The 22,001-nt window shown below is 31.5% G+C and overlaps 1 protein-coding gene across 2 annotated transcripts; it reads left to right on the plus strand.

The window, feature by feature from the left end:
* Positions 1 to 11,292: 11,292 nt before the first annotated feature.
* QWRF9 (QWRF motif protein (DUF566)) lies at positions 11,293 to 14,632 on the plus strand. Of its 2 annotated transcripts, none has more exons than XM_068627634.2 (6): positions 11,293 to 12,253; positions 12,863 to 12,982; positions 13,128 to 13,244; positions 13,551 to 13,640; positions 13,987 to 14,094; positions 14,242 to 14,632. In XM_068627634.2, exons 1-6 carry the CDS (start codon positions 11,624 to 11,626, stop codon positions 14,305 to 14,307), a joined length of 1,131 nt encoding a protein of 376 aa, XP_068483735.2. In that variant the 5' UTR covers positions 11,293 to 11,623; the 3' UTR covers positions 14,308 to 14,632. The 2 variants fall into 2 exon arrangements, 1 of the variants encoding a protein (XP_068483735.2); XR_011082960.2 differs by having other exon boundaries at positions 11,410 to 12,253; positions 13,555 to 13,640.
* Positions 14,633 to 22,001: the final 7,369 nt, after the last annotated feature.

Raw genomic sequence — 22,001 nt, forward strand, 5'->3', positions numbered from 1 at the left:
AATTATGTTATCTCTTCACTAATTCTAAAAACTATTTAACAATCATTACATTTATTATATAAATAAGTATTTTTTTCTTCATAGTTAATCCATGGACTTTTTTTAACTAGTCTAATATAAAAGGATTGACATTATAGATAAGGTATGTACAATTGAAGAGGAATTTAATTAAAATTACAAAAAAAAATAAATAACACGGGCCAGTCTTTAATAATATACTAACTTTGATAAGATTTACGAAATTAATTAATAGCTTTTATATACAGTTTTTAGTTTGCTGGAATATATTTTTTAATTAAATTTTCTGCATATAAAATTTATAGTGAAGTATCAACTGTGATTTGAGCTTATTTTTAATAATTCATAATTGAAAAATTTAATTTAATTAGAAAAAAGATTAAAACAATCAAATAATTGAAACAAAAGAGATAGTAGATGTGAAACACCTTTTGACTTGTTACTGGAATAATATGTCAAATCCATCCTAAAAGAAAAAAAAAAACCAAATATTGAAAAGATTATTTGTACTACCGAGTGGTCGAGAATGGTCGACAAAACCTAGTGAACTTGGAAGCAGTAGATAAGTCTACAATTAATCGTAATTAAGTCAGTTTAATCATAAACTATTATTAAAGCACATTTGGACTTTCATATGACCATAAGCAGGCACATGACAATTGAGGTTCAACATAAAACTATAAATACTAAAGGAGATTCAATGCCAAAGGTAATTTTCTTATCCCTAACTCACCTATATATTATACTCGGACTGACTTGAACGTTAGAGCGTCTTTGCAGGTACCTCACCCGCTCATTGGAGAAGTTTAAGAAGGCACCAAACACAGAAGCCGCGAGCATGAGAGAAAAAGGAGATTATTGAAGTTAGTTTAAGAGTAACCCAATCTGAAACAACATTATTAAATATTAAAAAGTATTACTAAATGGTGAAAACAACATTTGTATAGTACGACAAACACAAGATTATATATAAATGATTATATTTGGTTATTTTGACCCTTTTTCTATTGAGTTTTTGTTTTCATAGTGATCCAGTGGACAGAAGATCATGAGCAGTTAAGAAGTAAGTATAACATGATCATAGGATTCCTCCATGTATGAATGCAGTGTCCAATTAAAAGTAACCTAATCTTGCTTTTTTCTCAATCATGGATGAGCATGTTGAAAATGGGGATTCTCACTCTACTTTTTACTACAGTACAAAAAGATAAACATGTTAAAGTAATATAATATTTGTATTTCATTAGATGAAATTAGTTAATGAATTACACAAAGTTATTTTTGTTAACATAATATTAATTTATCTTTATGTATATGATGCTTTTTTTTATTATCAAAAGTAATATAATATATTATCTATAGTTATATAAATGTCTTATTTGGTTTAAAGCCACTTTTGACTCCTATACTTTGTACGGATGTATGGTTTTGATTCCCTCAAATTTTTAATTCCAATTTTTCATTTAATGTTTTAAAATTAATCATTTTTGTTCACCATTAAGATAGTATTTAATTATTAAAAGAAACATGTATTTTTTAAATAAAAATATTAAAATTAATTGCTAAACTTAATATTGATATCTTACTTAAATGAGTACATAAAATTATTATTAAAAATATGAAAATTACTTTATTTTGAAAAACTCAATAATCAAATCTGAAATTAAAATTTTGCAAGGGATAAAAGTGATTTTTAGTATCATTATTTTATACATGTTTTATGAATTTTTTATACTAAATTGACATATTTTTTATTTAATTAATTTTCATTAAAAATATTTATTTTTAACTGTCATTAAACATAACACGCTATCTATTGATCACAATTGAAAACAATATTTTAGTAATTAAATTAATCTTAATAAAGAAGCGTTTCAACTTTAATATTTTTAACTTTAAATTAATTTTTATTAAATATCTATTAATTGATTTTTGATTTGTTAAATCAGTCTTCTTTAAAATATTTTAATTTTTTATTTTATTTTTATGCAGAAATATGTGTAGAGTGTGTGAGATGTTTGATTTGTACCAAGAAACCCACTAAGATATTGGTTGATATAGTGGAAGAAGCACTGAGTTAGACATCCTTAGACCTTAGGTGATTGCAATTTACACTATTCAATTTTTAGATATTTATATTTATTTATTATAAAATGTAAAGATACCCTCTATGCATTATGCATTATGCTTCACCCATTATTGTGGCACTTGCTGGAGTGGACCTACACCACTCTTCAATGTTATCCATTAGGTTATAATGCTCAACTTAGTGTGATTTATTGTTGGATAATAATATTAAAGATATAAATATGAAAGTTATTGAAGATGTTAATGTTAATTATGTTAATGTTAATATTAATTATGTTTTTAGTTATTTCTCTTTATATAGGTGAATAATTTTATTTTGTTTTTGTCCGTTATGATGCTAGTATTTATTGATTATTAATTTTTTCTTTTTTAACTAAACCTAGAATGAGTGTACTGTTTATATATATTCAGATTATTTATTTTGATCTCAATAAAATAATATTAAAGATATTCATTCTCATATATTTTTACTTTTCTTTTGCTTTTTTTTCATTTCTATTCTATTTTATAATAATAAATTATTTCATTCAATACAATTTTTTTAATATGACAACTTATATTCTAAATTTATTATGAAATTTAACTTCATTACTACCAAAATAAGTTAAAAATTACAGAAGATAGTTTGTGTTAATAGGTTACATAAAAAGAAATTCACAATCACTAATAAATAGTTACGTCCATATATATTTAATTTAATTTATTCTTTGTGATAAAAAAAAATTACGTTCATATAATTTAAAAGTTATATAAAAAATTATATATAGTCATAGAAAAGGTTTCCATTTATTGTGAGAATCCTATAATTAAATATTAGATTATTATTTAGTAAAAGAAAAGGTTCCAATCAATCTAGAGAATCTTAGGGAATCTTATTACTCAATACTAAAAGGTTACGAGTTGATAGATAACGTTTCTTTCTATCTTTATCATTCAAAATAAAAAAGTTGTGTAGTAATAGGTAAATTCTAACTTTTTCTAAATTATATATATATATATATGTTCCCGCCGGTTGACCTGGGTCGTTTTTGTGCGTGGCTTGTCCTCACGAGCTAGGGCATCTTCGTTCTGCTCTGTCTGTAAATACCTGAAAAGAAGTGGACAAAGGGGCGTCATCGCGGCCGTTTGCACTCCGACGATCAAGTCAGCTAGCAAGAAACATCAAAGGGACACACCTCCGTATCGGAACACCATGGATGCTCTGAGGGTGGTCTAAAAACTGAGTAACTAGTGCTTTCTGCCCCCCTAACTGCCTGTGCGCGTACAATGGGTGCGCCAACAAGACAACTAGGGTTTCGGTGTGTGTAAAACTGCGAGAATTAGGTCAAAACTCGGATCCTGTTTCAAACGTCTAAAGCCCCTTTTAAACACCTTCAGCATTTAAAGCGTCTTAAAGCATATTTAAAGTGTATAAAGAAAGTTCAACGCGTTTAAAATGTTTAAGGCATTTAAAGCATTTAAAGTGCTTTAAAGCGTTCTAAACGTAAACTAAATTAATGCGTACCTTAGCAGACTTTGATGTTTCAATGCTTTCTGCTATGTGTTCTTCTGACTTGATCGCTACTCTTCGTACAACATCGTAACCCAACTTAGGGATAATCCATTGTGTAAATCCTCCTTCTTGGACTGCATCTGCGCAAGGGGTGACTTTCTGGGTGCCAACTCATGCACCCTAACCTCTAGTCACTCGCCCTGGGACTGTATCTACATTTCTCTCGTACCATGCACGTGGTTCTCCCCTGGGCATGGCCCTATCATGGGTCGTATCTGTCCCAGGGTCTCCCAGCGGTGGCGTGGGTACTTCACGAGTCAGGTTACCCCTTACTGGTATTAGAAATGTGGCCTAGAAGCCACCTTTCTCTTCTCTTTATTACTGCTCTGAGGTACTGAGGCCTCTTGCGGTGTCGCCCCCTCCGCGGTCTTTCCTACCCATGGGTATCGGGAGGTGACACCGTCGATGCCTTAACTTGGCGACGCCTCATCCTGGCAACGCCTACACCTGGCGACGCCTCAAGCGGTCAACCAGTTGACTTTCTTCCCTTGGGCCCCCTTGAGAGGTCCCACCATACGTTGACTTTGACTTTGGTCAACGTTCGGGAACGGAACGGTACAAAATATATATATATATATATATATATTAAATTATATTTTGACTTCCCAAAATTATATTTCAAACTTTTATGTATCCAAAAATTATTTCAAGCTTTTCTTTTTACTTTTCAAAATTTTCAATTTATTTTATTTTTTTCAGTGAGAGTCTTGTCGTTAATTAAGTCAAAACACAAAAATAGAAGACTTGACTCTTACCAAGATCCATAAAAAAAATATTATATAATGAATATTTGCATATAAATAGAAAGAAGGTACAATTAGCCTACACAAATTTCCTATGTAATCAAGAAACGATAAATATATATTAGATGTTAATTTAAAAGTAAATAAGAAGGGATTATAAAAACACTAATTAATTTTGATTAAGAATAATCAAATTAAGAAAATAAGAAATAAGTAAAACAATTCGTAGACTCTAATTTAAGAAATTATACTATAATCTTAAGAAAAATACTTCTTATAAATAGAACCTTTGAAGATTAAGAGAAGGACAAGACACAAAGAAAAAAAAATTTATAATTTAAAGAGTTTGTTTATACATCTTTTGAATATAATATTTTTCAATATTATTTTTTAAGAGAATGTTTATATACATAAATGAAGAAGGCATGTTTGACATTTTCTTTAATTTACAACAAGAAGGACAATTTTCTTATTCATACTTTTATGAAAAATATGAGCGTCTCGTAACTTATGGCCCCAAAGTTGAAATAATGTTTTGAATATTAATTTAAGAAGTAGTACTTATCTTGTTATGTAAATGCTTCATTTATAGGATAGTCCAAGTTTCAATAAAAGTGTTATGTTTGTGTGAATACTTTTTTTTTTGTCTTTATTGTATGGGATATTGTACAAAGTTCAAACTTCTATCTTTGAATATTTCTAAGAGTAATATTAATTTTTTAAATAAATTTTTTTATATTAGGTATTATTATGCAACTTGACATCTCAGTTATGTAGATAGCTCAAGTAACAACAATCATTTGTTATTGTATGGAAAAAAAATTATTAAAAAGAAAAAAAAATACAAAAATATTGAGGTATACACCAAAACTCATATGTTAACAAAAACGATACATAGGTATACTATACTTATTCATAAAGAATTATAAGAACATATTAGATGGTAGCCTATTGTACCAATGAAAAGATTCTCTATCAATAAATCCTAGATTGGCCAACTTATAAGCACACACATTCCTTTAACGAAAAATATGAATAACCTTAAACCTGATTTTCCCACAGTAATTAAGACAAGTATTTCATCGATTACGAAGCATCCAATGAACATTGATCATAGCAGTAAACGTGACACAAATCAAAGCAGAATCACATTCCAACCATACATTAATAACCCATCTTTTGAGCTTCCTCCAAACGTAAGATTTATTTTTTCAATATAATTTCAGGAAAAATGATATTTGAGACAAATTTAAGAATTTGAGGTGCTTATATGCAAGCTAAATTTAGGATAAAATATTCACTAAAGTCAATTATTTGTATGAATAAAGTTATGGATGTGTATAGGCTAGAGTTAGTTATTTCAGGAGTTGAATAAAACCCATGTATCTTTAGACATCCAAAATGAATGAAGAACAAACTTTATTTGTTGTTTGGATAGTTGTGTAACACTTGAATGTTCTTGAGTTTGCAATTGGGTCCCTCCTTGCTGTAAAAATCTCCACAAAGTGAGATCATCCATGAAGACAAAACACAAATAAATTTAAATGGACCTAACCAGTACTATCTAAGTAAACAACAAAGTCGATAAGTTCTCACATGGTGGAGTTTATGGAGGAGCAACATCATGCCAAAAGCACTTATTCACGAAATGAAATACTGAAAATGTTGGACCATCTTGCTTCTGAATCTTATGGTAGCTACATATTTTCTCAATTAATGGATCATATTCAATCATAAATGAAAGAATATCAACACATGTAGGGCAAAAAAGAATCATTAGTATGGCAAGTGTGCGACTAAGGTATATCAGAGTCCACATAATACGTGATCTTTTCTGATATGAAGTTATTGGTAGCTGTTGTGTCACATTCCCTTGCCAAAAAAAGGACAAATCACTGGGAACCTCTCGTAGAACTTGTTTCTTTCTTCAATTCTTTTGTTCATGATTGGGACCTCCTTATTAGAATGTCAGCCAACGAAGCTTAAGTGCATTATATATAACATGCCAACTAAACACATGCAGTTACAATCTTTACGTTGCTTCATGCTTCGTATTGTGCGACACTTTCGAATGTCACAACCTTAACTCACCCACCAAACGTTGTTGCGGACCCAAGGATCTTCATACTGGGATAATATAGATCGGTATAGTTATTAGTCAATCATCAAAAATGTGTTCTTTTGTGAAGGAAAGTACCTGAAACATAGACATCATTATATACTACACTTCATAAATAATACCCACATACTACATGTCATAGGTAATACTTATATACTAGTCCTTAGATATGATACCTATGATTTTTATTTTTATATAGACACATCAAGATATATATCTACAAAAATATGTTTTGTCATTGATAATCTGTAAATAATTTTGATTTATCTATAAATTTTTATTGTTATCTATGAATATTAATTTTGGTAAACCCTAATTACAAATGAAAAAGAAACAATAACTTAAGTATAAAAAAAAAAATACAAGAAAAATTCTTATTTGCTTGTATATTAGAGAGTAAAATACATGGTGTATATATAAGAAAAAAACTAAAACCTAGCTGAAATAAAAAATGAAAGTTGAATCAAACAAACAAAACCCAATAATTTAAAACAGAAAAACTAAATATGTTAACCATGAATTTTAACTATAAATAAATTTGATTTCTTAAATATGATCTTCTACTATGGAGATAACATGATTATTGATGAAATTGTGACTCTTAATTATAAAGAGATGAAACTCTTAATGTAAATATTTCAAACCCCTGTACCAACATATTGATTATATAAATAATAAATAAACTAATTATTTAAATATGAAAATTTATTAAACTAAAAAGTCTAGAAAAATATTATGAACAACTAAACTTATAAAATATAATAAATAAGAGAAAATAAATTAAAATTATTTGCTAATATTTTTTCAACAAAGAGAAGTCTCCAATTTATAGTAACAAATGTAATATAACTCAATTACAAACATTTATTTAAAATAAATAATATAAAAAAACTAATACCCAATCAATATAATAATTATCCATAACAATTTAATTCAATTACAAAAGTAAGGTAGATCTTTCCACTGTTAGATCCTAAATTTGATATATAAGAAAAATATAACTGTATACTTTTTTATTTACGTATGAATACGAGTATGAAAAGGTACCAAAGCCTATAGTTTTTTACTATACCTACAACTTTTTCATGATTTCCCAACTGCCTGCATCTCCATATATTTTTTTTCACCCCCATAAATTTTCATATTTTCAAAAATATCCTTATTTAATATTTTGGATTACGTAATCCATTTTTTTTTTTCAAATTCGTAATTAGCTTTTGGATTACATAATTCGGAAGTCTTTTTACAAATGCATGTAAGGATTACAAAATCCGAAAACTACTCTATGGGGTGACACAAAAAGAATAAAAATATATTTTCACGTTGTGTATGGGGTGGCAGAAGAACTTATGGAGGTACAAGAAGAAACAGTCTCATTTAATAAATAAAGGCCTATTCATTGCAATACATTTTGGATAAAGGTCCAGTTACAATTGCTAACCGTTACACCTGTTTTGCTAAGTTCACCATTAACCTTTAATTGATTTTTTTTACTAAAATAATTTATATGGAAATATGGCTCCCATGTGTTTAATTAATTTACACCTCATAATAACTCATGTGAAATACATTTTAGTTATATATATGAAACAGGAAATATCTCAACTTGATTTAATCCGGATACACAAAAAAACATATTCTTATTAAAAGGTGCAATTTTGGTTATACACAGCTCTCACCGTCCAATTATATCAAAGCCTCACCTAATTATTATCTTGTGAGATATTGACTCAATCATAATTTTTTTAACATTTAATAGTTTATTAAAAAAATATATTAAATCTTTAAAATAGATCAATTGAATAGTTTGAGTATTATATTTTTTATACTTCACCAATCGAGGTTAAGTTTTATATTAATTGAGATAATTGATTGATAAATTAGCCGATAAACTTGTTGATAGATGTAAAATTATATAAAAGATATAACTACAGAAATTTTATTTTAGTATAAATGAAATTTATGTTTTTAAGATAAAAATATTTCATCATGTAATTATAAATTTTTTTAAACAACTAATTTTAAATACTTATATCTATTTTTTTAAAAGTTGTATAGCTTTTTTTTTTTATTTGAACAAGTCATTTTATTTAAATAAATTGATATAATGAATATTAATCACATCTAATTTTCACATAACATATGCAATGAAACATTAGTTACTTTAATTTATAATATTAAATATTTTTTAATTGAAACTACATAAAAAAAAATAGAAAATAGTCCAACAAATGTTAAAATTAATATAATAAAAATAACTCCATTATAGTAAAATCATTGTTCTAAAATGACTATTGTATCTAAAGCTTATATCACGACAATCAATGAAAACGCAATAAATAATATGTTTGGATCAACTTCTTCAAAAGTTTATATATAAAGAAAATAACTTCTCTATAAATTAAAATTAATTTACATAAACTACTTTTAATTGTTTAATTGTGTAATCTTTATACCTATCAGACCGTTCAACCGGTCAGAGTTAATGAACCAAGATAAAGAACTAAGATAAATTAATAAGATACAAGACAAATCAGATTATTTCATTTAAGTTATAATACACATTAAATATGGTCTATTGATGAGACAGTTCATTACAAACTCTATAAATAAACATAATTATATAAAAATAATGTATGTTTTTATCAATACATTAATCCTACCGAAACAAAATACTTATTTGATGGTTGAAAAACATTTTATAAATCTACCCGATCAAAAACTAAAGATTAAATAAATAAAAAAATATAGAGAAAAACACTACCGAAAAAGAATAATAAATTATTTAGGTGATGACATATATTTAGACCTATACAAATATAGTCTTATTTTCTTTTTTTTTAGTTTCTTGTTGTACTAATATCTCCCATAAGTTACTTTTAAAAGACTAAAAAAATGAAAACAATTTTCTGTAAGTTAAAATTAATTTATAGAAATTCTCGTATAATTTCAATTCATACGTAAATTAAGTTTAACTTAAAAAATTGTTTTTTTTTCTTTTCTTAGAAATTGTGGAGAAGCTGGTTGAAACTTCTCAGTTGGTTAGCTTATTGCTTAAGCTAAAATTATTGGTTCTCATTTCGAAACCCATTTCCATCTCATTGGAAGTTGATAGGGCTGTCACCAAAAAGTGTGTCTGGTTTCTCAGTAGCTTTTCTTTTCTTCACCATTGACGAAGTCTCAATTATCCAATTCAGTGGGACATTACCAAGCATCATTGACGACCCTTACAATGCGAAGCACCATGCTTGTCTTCGCAAACACTATCCACTAAGAAACTCAAATTATTGTTTGAAGTGATTCTTAAGCGAAGATAATGTTGAAGATCCTATAAGAGATAAAAGAAAAGTGAATACAATTCTTTTCTGAACCCAAGCAAAAGTTTAGATTTAATTAGTCATCAAGTTATTCATAAGTGGTCCTCCATCTTTACCAACAATACGTTTTTTCCCTTGTGATGTTACCATCCTTTTCTTTTGATGTGCTCAACCTTTCACCAAGTCACTTCATCAATTGAGTAAGTCCTTGTGGGACAAAGGCTTGCTTCTTCTCTTGGAGTGGATTAATGGCTTTCCCATCTATTCTTGCTGTGGAATAATGATTCTTTGGACACTTATTTCAATGTTTACAAAACTGAAATAGTGAGAAAAGATAAATAAGTGATCGATATAATTTGTAAACGATGAAGCACTTACACAAAGATAAACGGAAATAACAAGTTATAGAACTTTCTTACTTCGGATACTCAAAATTCAACTTCTACTTATTTTACTGTTCTAATTATAACATTTTTTAAGCGTAGATGATTTAAAAAAAGGATGAACGTTAACATGTTAAGTTGTGTTTAAGTATATAAATTAAAATTTTAATTATTTAATTTTTCATTTGTAAAATGTATTATCTCTTTAAATTACATTTTCTATATATTTTGAGTGTCTTAATTATTTCTAATGTTTTGATTTTTTTTTTCTGAATGGATCTCTCATATGCGACATAAACTAGATCAATATTATTCAATTAAGATTTGTTTTTGGGAAAGTTTTTACTTTTCATTTTTTTTTCTATTTAATTTATGTTCATGCTAGAGAGATGAGACCTAGAAAACTATTGGATGACTTAGTCTTCTTCCTTCCTTCATGCAGGTTGCTAGAGTTTCACTGTGATTCTTCTTGTCTCGATGTTACTCCTTCGGGTCTCGACCTCTGACTCAGGTGAATGCCAAATGAGGGAGGTACCTGCAAAAGACAATTCAACGCTCAAGTTAGTAAAAAAGGTATTCGACACTCAGGGGTGTACAGTGATGACGACGTACCTTTGTTTTTATAGTGTGTGTTATTTATATTATTTTAATGAACTTAACTTATTGGACCGGATTAGTGCAGTGGATCACACGTATTACCTAATTTTTAATGGTAGTTTAGCTTTACTAACCTTAATTTGAGAATTAATGAATTAGGTCTGTCGGTCAGCCTACACAATCGTGGAGGTCTCGATCAGTTAAATAAAAAGACCATCCACCATTACAGATTCATTTATGAATATCTTAATTTTATTCTAAGTTCAACTAGTTAAAAATATTTGTGTGATTAAAGATAGAGATGAATATAAAAAAATGATAATAGTATGCATCTATTGTTGTTGACTTGATATTTGTCATAACTCTGTAGAAACATAGTTTTCCGTTAATTGTTACTGCGATGCTGAGTTGATATATAAGAGTGATGGGTTAGATAAATCATAAAAATAAATGTAGGTAACGATGCGTCAGCTGAAAAAAACATAGATTTGTCAGTTGGGAGGTGAAAGCGGCTTTAATCATATTATCTGTTGTCCTTGTCCAACACCTGGAACACATTATTAATGGAATACGAAGAGACACCCAGTGTCCCATTCTACCAATTAACCAAATTAATTAGTTTGTGGATTAGGGTTTTAGCATTCCAACTTAACGGTCAAAACACCCTTCCCATTTAACCGTTTCTTCATTTTCAATTCACTCTTTGCTCCTTCGCACACTTCTTTCTTTTCCTTAGCCCAATTCAGAAACTCAGCATTACTATTTACAACCATTGCTGAACGCTTCATGACACTGTCAGAACCACAATGGTAGAAGCTGCCATTTCAACGCCCAAAAAACTCTCGTCATCTCCTCGGTCACCGTCGCCATTCACGCCCAAACGCTCGCACTCTGTGGAGCGAAAGCGCCCCGGCACTAGCGGCTCTGCCCGCACGACGTCGTCTTCCGGCAAAACGTTTTCAAATTCCTCAACAACAAGAAGCCTATCCGTGTCGTTTCAGGGCGAGTCGTTCTGGATCACCGTCAACAAAGCCAAACCAACAACAAACAACATCGTTTCCTCTCCCAAACTCGTCGCGCCGAGAAAATCGGCGTTGGACGGCGCATCGTCTCCGCGAGGAGTTATAAATAGCAGAGGCCAGGTTTCTTTTATTCGTCCTGCTTCACCGAACAAGGTTTCTAATGCAGTACCAACCTCTTCTTCTTCTTCCCGAGGTGTGAGCCCCTTGAGGCTCAGAAGCGGGGCGTCCTATAACGGGTTCAACAAAGAGCCTTCTATTTTGAGTTTTGCCGTTGATGTTAAGAGAGGGAGGGTGGGAGAGAACAGAATTGTGGTGGCGCATTCGCTTAGGCTTCTCCATAACCGCCTCTTGCAGTGGCGTTTTGTCAACGCCAGAGCAGATTCTGATCTCTCTGTACAGAAATCCAATGCTGAGGTATGGTTTTATTTCAAAGATACTTATAGTTTACTATTTTTTATTTTGGATTTGATTTCAAGAAGTGAATATATAGTTATAGCTTCCAAATCCTAAACTCGGTTCCTTCTTTCTCTGCCAGTTTGGCTTAGATAGATTAGACTAAATAATCTCTGCAGAACTTCACCGGAGTTTCTTGAGTTTTACATTGAGATTAGGACTCTTGAAGGGGTGACAATTAGAGTTATCGTTAAATAGGCACAGTCAATTTAGGTAATGTCACGTCACACATGGTAGAAGTAGACCAGGTGTTCTTGTTGAATTCAGTTGACCATTAAAACTTTCAGGTCACACTGATTAAATAGAATTAACCAATTTAGGTTACGCATTGTAGAAGCTCGCTAGAATTTTTTGTTTTTTTTTTTTTATATTGAGCTTTAGGACTCTCGAACTAATGACAATTAAAGAACAGGCTCGTTAGATAAGCATGATTAGTCCAGGTTACACATTGCAGAAGCTCACCACAACTTCATGAGTTCATATTGAACTTTTAGCATGAACAATCTTAGTTAGTGATAAAATCATGTTTATGTAAAATTGACCATTGATTTTTTATTTTTCTTTTATTAGAGTTGTCTCTATGATGCTTGGGCATCTACCACTAAACTACAAGAATCTGTGCGTGCCAAAAGGAGAGAACTACAATTGCTGAAGCATAAATTGAAGCTGGTATTCATCCTCAAAAAGCAAGTACGATCTACCGTTACCCTGTGAATTGTTCATATACTTTTAGCTTGATCATATTTGAGTTTGATTCTCTTCAACATGGAACTTACTGATTACTTGTTTAACTTTGGTATCCAAATTAACATTCTAAACAAAACTTTCACTGTAGATGGTTTATTTGGAAGATTGGGCTGTTTTGGATGAAATTTACATTAGTTCACTTGCTGGAGCTATTAAAGCATTAAAGGCTAGCACTCTCCGCCTGCCTGTTGTTGATGGGGCCACGGTATTTACTTTTTGCTTTTTCTTCATTCGTCTATTCCTTCATGATAGATGATAGATAGTGTCATAATGATTTAGTTCATAAAATTTGTACTTTGACACTGCATAAAATAAAATACAATCATTTTACAACTTATTCTAATAATATAATAATATATATTAATAATGTATTAAAATATAAAAAGTATGATTAAAATATTAATATATTAAATTGTCAAGTAATTATATTTTTTTTAAGGGGATGTAAATATATCATTTCTCATTACTATATATAACATGTTTTGGGAATAATATAAAAATCTCCTGTCAGGCAGATGTATTTAAAGTCAAGGATGTTATCTGTTCAGCGATGGATATAATGAAGGCTATGGGATCCTCCATGTGCTTATTGTTACCAAAGGTATATATTCTTTTTCTTTACCGTACTAAGGATTTTAGATATTAATTATTTATGTGGATAGTCATACTTAAAAGTATTCAACAATAAAAATTGTTCTAGTATATATAATTTTTTTTCTCCTATTGAACCAAAATCCTTTATTTTTATTTATTGAAATTGTATTTGTAAATATAATTTTAATAAAAAAATGTAAAGCAAAACTTATCAACGTGAGTTGAAGCCATTAAAACCATATATTATACGACTTCTTTATCGAATTTATTACCTATTTTATAATAAAGAATAACCTTTTAAGTACGGTTCCATTGATGTGTCAAAATGTCTGAAAAGTATTTACAATTGATAGGTTGGATATGTAAATTCGTTGGTGGTGGAAGTTGCTAACTTGAGTACGAAGGAGCATGTTTTGCTTGATGAGTGCAGACGCCATTTATCAATGGTTACAACCATGCAGGTAAATTTTGTATCCGAAAAAGAGGTAGGGAAGCTAAAAATATTTTGCTGATTTTCATCAGATGATCATAACATGAAGTTAAAGACGGACATGTTAATCAAATGTATGGCTGCAAGCTTATTAACAAAATATTATTTACGCCTGCAGGTTAGAGAGTGTAGCCTTAGATCACATATTTCACAACTGAAGTGCTTACCTGAAACTCAACATTGAAAGTAACAGCAAGAATATAAAGCTCACATTCATTGCTAACGGTGTCGTAAGTTATGATTTTGCGCACTACCAATAGGTATGCTTATCTTGGCCTTGATTAATGCCTACTTGTATGATGATTGATCTTATGCAAATCAAATAGTTAGGAAGTTGATTTTTAAGATGCAGGTTTATTTATATAAGCCTTTTTTTTATTGTTATTTTAAAAAGCTCAAAAGGATGTATATATAAACCTTGTTGCACAATATATTTTGTATTTGCATGTTATCTTTTGTATAATTATGATCCGGTTAGTAAGGTATCCGGTTCTTTTACGTTGTCTCTATTATTACAAGGGTTGGTCTGTATTCCATGGAAACTATAAACAGTTCAGTTGTAATATATAAATATAATATAACATTCATTTGCTCCATTAATTTGTACTACGAAACTTAACTACGGGTGCTGATAATCTAGAGCCAATCTGAATCTAATAAAATTTAAAATTTATATCATTTTAACTTATTAAATTTATTTAAATTTTTACAAATGCATTTAAAATAGATTAAATCTATTTTAATTCAAAATGGATTTGTGTTCACTCGACTCGACATTAACTTTGGCCCACTCATTTCGACATAGACTTTGGTTCATTCGACTCAACATGAAACCTAGTAGACTCAGCTCGACATGGAACCTGTTAGACTCGGCTCGACATGGAACCTAGTAGACTCGGCTCGAAAAAGACTTGGATCGACTCGGCTCGAAAAAGACTCGGATCGACTCGGCTCGATGTTGGCCTGGACCGACTTGGCTTGACATAGTCCCAGACGGACTCGAATTGACATGGGTTCGGACTAACTTAAATCGACATGGGTCTGGGTTGACTCCGCTCAACATATGTCGGGTCGACTCGGTTCGACTTGACTCAACATGGGTTTGGTGCTGACTTGACTTAGGCTTGACCGACTCGGGTTGACATCAGCAAGGGGTCAACTAAGCTCGACATGGGTGTGAGCCGACTCTGCTTGACTTTGGCCTGAGTCAACTCGGATCGACATGGGCCCGCCCGATCGACTCCACATCAACCTAGAGCTACTATACTCGACATCGGTCTGGACCGACTCGGCTCGACATCGCCCCGGACTGATTCAGCTAGACATCGATCCAGACCGACTCAGCTCAACATCATCTTGGATCGACTCTACTCGACATCAGCCTGGGCCAACTCTACGCGACATCAGTCGAGCCAACTCAGCTTAACATGGTCTGTGACCGACTCGGATCGACATGGACTTGGGTCAACTTGGCTCCACATGGGTCTGGGTCGACTCACCAGGACATGGGATGGCCAACTCGGCTTGACAAATGCTCGGGCCACATTGGCTCGACCTCCGCTCTGGTCGACTTGGCTTAACCTGGGTTCGGTGTCGCCTCGACTTGGGCTCTGACCCACTTAGCTCGACTTTGTCCTGGGCCGACTCGGCTCGACTTTGGCTTTGACTGACTTGACCCCGAATCGATTCGGACCGACTTTGCTCGACCTTGACCAAGATTGACTTGACTCAAGCTAGGATCGAGCCAAGTTAAAATTGAACCCAAAATCCATTTTAGATCATCCAAAAATGTATCTAATCTATATATAATTCATACCCAATTAAATGGATTTGACTGAAAATTTAAAAATATGGTTTTGAGTTTGAAAAAAATTCATTTAAATAAATTAAAAGTAATATAGATTTTAATCATTATGAATTAAATTTGGTAATTTGAATTATTTGTCCCTTAAAGTTAGGGTGGTCATGGATTGGATTTAAAATCCATATCCATTTTAACTAGATCAAATTTAAATGGATCTTTTTTAAATCCATTTAAAGTGGATTAAATCTAGATTCAATCCATTTTGTTAATTAGATTAAATCCACTTTGTCAATCACATTAAATCCATTTTGATATGGACACAGACTAACTTGGCTCAAATCAGGCCTAAGCCGACTCAACCTGAATGCGAACCAACTCGGTTTGACATCGCCCCAGGCCCGGACGACTCGACATCAGCCCGAGCCCGAACGACTCAACATCGGTCTGGGCCCAGACGACTCGACAATGGCTCGGGCCTGGATGATTCGACATCAGCCTGAGCCTGTTCAACTCGACATCGCCTCGGGCCCGTTCGGCTCGACATTAGTCAGGGCCCAATCGACTCGACCTCGACCTGGGCCCGCTCCACTCGACATCAACTCGAGCCCAGACGACTCAACATCAGTCTGGGCCCGGATGACTGGACATCGATCTGGGCCCGCTCGGCTTGACATCGGCCCGGGCTCGCTTGACTGGACATTAGCCAAGGCCCAATTGACTCAACATCGGCCTGAACGACTCGGCAATGGCTCGGGCCTGAATGATTCGACATCGGTCCGAGCCCGTTCGACTCGACATCGACCCGGACCCGCTCAGCTCGACATTAGCCAGAGCCCAATCAACTCGACATCAACCCGGGCCCGCTCCACTCGACACTGGCTCGAGCCCGGACGACTCGGCATCGGTCCGGGCCCGGACGACTCGACATCGGTCTGGGCCCGAACGACTCGACAATGGCCTAAACCCGGATGACTCGACATCAGCTCGGGTCGCTCGGCTTGACATCAACCAGGGCTCAATCGACTTGACATCGACTCCGACCCGCTCCACTCGACATCGACTCCGACCCGCTCCACTCGACATCGACCCGGGCCCGTTCGACTTGACATTGGCCCAAGCCCAAGAGAATTGACATTGTCTCGGGCCCGATCGACTCGACATTGGCCCGGGCCCGGGAAATTCGACATTGACCCAGGCCCGTTCGGCTCGACATTAGCCCGGGCCCGTTCTGCTCAACAACGGCTCGGGCCCGTTCGACTTGACATCGGCCTGGGCTTGCTCAACTCAACATTGGTCTGGCCCGTTCGGCTCGACATCGGCGCGGGCCCGACAACTCGACATCAGCTCAGGCCAGCTCGACTTGACATCGACTCGGGAATGCTCGGCTCGACAACGACCTATGCGCGCTCAACTAGCGGGCCCGGGACTGCTCGATTAAACATCGATCTGGGGGCCCGAGACTGCTCGGTTAAACATGACTAATATTAAATATAAACAGTGTTGTAATCGATGAAGAAATTATGTATATTTTTATGCATATAAGTATAATTTATGAAAAACTGGTCGAATAGTTTGCCCATATATATAAAATATTTATTATTGTAAACTAGGATCAAAGCTATATTAATTATATTTTTTATTAACAATAAAAAATAAATAAATATATTATTAAAAATAAAAAATAAATATATTATTGTTAATAATAAATAAATAAATAAGAATTATTTTAAAATTATTTAATCCGAACATGCTATTAATTATATCTGGAATCGTAAAATTGACAATATGGAAATGAATATTACTGCTTTTCTTTATCAAAAAATTCTGTAATTGTTTTTGTATATTCTAGTTTTATCCTTGATAATCTCCCTCTTACATTTCATAATTGATCTTTATTTATTTTCGCTTTTACATTTCTCCCTTGGTTACTTTTTTTTGCATTTATGTTTATTGTTCTTCAGTTTCTCAAAACATTTATTTATTATCTTGTTTCTTTTAATTTCCTCTTAAATTATCTAGCTTATATATTATTCTTCATGAGTTTACATAACTTTTTTAATATTATCACTACAAGAAAAATCATGAAATAAAAACCAATTTTAGAAACAAAAAATAATTAGTTGCTATAGTGATTAAATTAAAAATTATTTTAGAGACTAAATAAATTTTTGGTTTCTAAATTAATTTCTATTATTATTAAATGATTTCTAAATTAATTTCTATTATTATTAAATGATTTCTAAATTGGTATCTAATTACCAATCAAGGTTTTTCTACCAAATTTAACTAATTAGATACCAATTTAGAAATCATTTAACAATAAAATACATTTGACCCACTCTTATTATTAAACTTACTCACCTACAACCATTTACTAAAAAAATTTAATTCAAGGGCGTCTTTCAAATACCAATTTTGGACCATCAAAAGAATTTGATCTTTGGGCTAGTAATGGCCCATACCACGCTCCAAGGTTCTAAGTAACTGTTGGGCTTTATTTCCATCTATTCTCCTCCAAAAACAAATCTGGTGGGTCCTGTGTAAAATAAAACTCCTTTGCACTATGCAGTATTCAAATTTTGTGAAAACAACCTTAAAGTTAGGAAAAACGTATTTTTTTTTTTTTTCATTCATCCTGCCCATGATCAAATATACAGTATGCAATACAACTAATAACTAATCTATTAATAATATTCTTATTATAGCAATTGATAGCATATAATGGCAATGATCACTAATAATAAACCTTTTAAAATTTATCAAAGTAAAAAGAAAATGAAATTTGCTTGAAAAATTATATCATATAATTTAGTTTAGATTCTTCTCCGATAAGAATTTTCTATGAATATCTCTTTTGGTTTGAATAAATTTACACTTTTTACGTATCCTGTAAAGAGAGAAAATTTAGGATAAGTATAGGAATTAAATAATTAATCAAATTAAAGTCCGGTTTTAAATTATAATCTTTGTGCAAATACTGAGATAATAGTCAACAGCAGAAAAATGATGTCAAAAATTATGGTTTGTGTGGTTGTATGGAGATGGTTTAAAGATGAAAGAAAATGAAAGACTTTAGAAGAAGATGGAAGTTTAGCTGAGGTGAACTATATATATAAATGGGATGTGTGGGTCTTATATGATAAAAGGTTCCTTTTTTTAAAAAAAAATGGAGTGTGAAAGAGGAGAAAATATGATTTGGAATAAAAAAAATTACAATTTTCTTTCTTTTGCCTTTTACCTTGTAATGAACTACAATTAACATGTAATCTTATATCACTTTTTTACAGACAATTGATGCACCACATTGTCATCTTTACTTTTTACGTGTAATATTCGGTGATTGATAACTTCACTAATTTCATCATTTATTAGCGAAATGAGGTCAATGACAAACTATTATGCACATGTTCATCCAAATAACAAGTTTGATTTAAATTTTCAGTTTAACCTAGATTCTATAAAGAAACATATTGCATATATTCTTAATTATGAAAAAGAGTGTGATTTTCAGTTTAAATCCTAGATTTTCTTAATTATTTTACCCTTGACCTCACCATATATATATCGATTTGCTCTGGTTCTGATAAATTAATCAATGGTAATATGTATAATGCTAAAATAAAAAAGCAGGTGGTTGTGGAGGAATTACACATTAAGAAATTAACAGTCTCATTGAATCGATTCCATTTTGTTGGTTCCAGAAGAAGACAGGAAATGATGCTGGTCGTATGATATGATGCAATTATGCAACACGTCAACATATACCAGAAGGGTTTTCTGAATTTCCAATGCTGTATGTTGAAACTCAAGATTCTAAACTTATCTAGTTAAAACAAAGTATTAGGTATTTTCATTTGTGTGAAAAATATGTACGAACATCAAAATTTATAATAAAAAAATGGTGGGTGTAAAGAAGTACATTTAATGTAGCACTTAAGTTTTTAAAAGAATATAGTACCTGTTACTTGTGTCTAAGGGCGCCGCCTTTGGGAAGTGGGAAATTGGTGGGAAGAAGAAGATTCGGAGAACCTGGACATGAGCACAAAGATTCTGGAAAGTTCATGGCGGTTCAAAAGTTAGGCAATCTCCCTTTGCATAAACAACAACCATGCACACAAATTCGATCGGCTTCAGATTTTCTCCAACCCACCAATTGGACGTTCAACCCACTTTCAAAATTATAGGTATATACACATTTTCATATTAAAATAATACATATATAATGTTCCAACGTTTTAAAAATAATATATGTTGTACTGGTCAGTACCGTTCTTCATAATCAAAGTTATCAAATCCAGTATGTCCGTTTCATTAATTTGACCCAAAGATAAGTTAATTAAAATAATATAAATAGCACATATTTTAATAATAAGATATGTCATTGATTACGGTACATTTTTAAGTGTCGAACACTCCTTTTACTAACTTGAGCGTGTTGGAGTACCTTCTGCAGGTACCACTGAGACGAGAAGGAGCAAATTGAAGTTCTAGTAGAATGCCCGATAAGAAGGAGAGACACGAAGTCAGTCAACAATTCTCTTAATCAATCTCCTTAACAGGAATATATATATATATATATATTTTTTTTTTTTTTTTTATTTATTTTTTTTTTTTTTTTAATTTCCCAATATGTTTTTTTTAATCGGGTTTGATTTTAAATTGATAACGGTTAGATTTCAATTAAAACATTCAACTTTAGGAAAAAATACAGAGATTTTTAGTTAATGTTTTTTTATCTTTTTCAAATCATGTGTCCTTCTTTTTATCACTCACCCTTCTACACGTGATATTGTTTTCATTTTAAATGTTAATCTACCATTCAAAACCAACTTTTAATATTTATGTGAAGAAAATAACGAAATTACTATATTAAATATTTATTATTGATTAATATTGTTTGCAAGACTCTAAGTGATTGAACCTGACTCATCACACCGCAAAAATATACAAGAAATGAGTTGACTTTTCTTTTCTCTTAAAACCAATCCAATTGCAAGTTGGCTGCTAAATCAAATTACATAGTTGATTTAGTATTATTTCAATCGAAAAAGGAAGAAAAGATTTAGAGTTAAAAATATGAAGTTGTCGATAAGAATGATGTATTTTTCTAAAATAAGTTAGCGAATAAAATTGTCGAATATCTTCAACTTAGTTGTGAATCATAATTAGTTAACTATAATATCGAACAATATAGACCAAGATTTTGAATTTGGTACCCTTCAATCATCTTTCATCAAGAAGTCAGAGCCATATATAAAATATCTATGCACATTGTGAATGCAAGCCTTATTTGAATAATTTCCACCCAATCAAACTCTATTTAAAGAAAAAAAAAATTATAATCAACGTTAAATTTAACACAATTTCACTATCATTCAATACAATGCAATAAAAAAAATGTGTTACACACATAAATTTTTTATGTTTGAAACTTGAGATACATTAGTCTCTTAAATTTTAAAATTATTATTTTAATTCTTTAAATTAAAACCCATGTTTAAGAATAAAAAATAAAAAACAATGGCCACATGTAATACTATATAACATTATCAAATATTTTCAAATGAGTGGTCAATTATAACTCGACAACTATACAACATAGACCAGACTTTTAAATTTGATACTTGTTAATAATCATTCATTAACAAGTCAGAATCGTATATAAATATATAGACATTTGGGACGCGAGCCTTGATTGAATACCTAATCTGCTCTATATAATTTTTTTTAAAAAAATAAAATTTAATAGCAATAATTATACTTATGATTCTGTAATTTTTTTAATAATGGGATAAAAAAAACCACAATCATTTAATGATGTGCTATACTGTGTTAAGAAAATTGACTGCTGCTCAAATACCGAATTGATTAAGAAGAATATAAATTTTACTAGTTACAGGAGTGTAGAATAACACAACAGTGGCTTGAAGAAGAAAAGAATAACAGAATGAGGAGTGAAAAAAGGTTGGTAATGTGGAAAAGCTGCAAAGTATAGTGTGAACACTTTTAATGGTTCTGTTGGTGGACCTTTTCCCACTAATTAGTTGAAACGCGCATAGATAGATAGAGTTGAA

This window comes from Phaseolus vulgaris, chromosome 9, assembly GCF_051622355.1.
Source record: "Phaseolus vulgaris cultivar YP4 chromosome 9, ASM5162235v1, whole genome shotgun sequence".
In the NCBI taxonomy this organism is placed as follows: Eukaryota; Viridiplantae; Streptophyta; class Magnoliopsida; order Fabales; family Fabaceae; genus Phaseolus; species Phaseolus vulgaris.

What these genes read in the sequence shown, in the direction of transcription:
- QWRF9 (XM_068627634.2), top strand. Translation starts at nt 11,624, where the DNA reads ATGGTAGAAGCTGCCATTTCAACGCCCAAAAAACTCTCGTCATCTCCT. An exon ending in CTGTTGTTGATGGGGCCACG is followed by an intron (nt 13,245 to 13,550) that starts GTATTTACTTTT and finishes ATCTCCTGTCAG; the next exon opens with GCAGATGTATTTAAAGTCAA. An exon ending in TGTGCTTATTGTTACCAAAG is followed by an intron (nt 13,641 to 13,986) that starts GTATATATTCTT and finishes TACAATTGATAG; the next exon opens with GTTGGATATGTAAATTCGTT.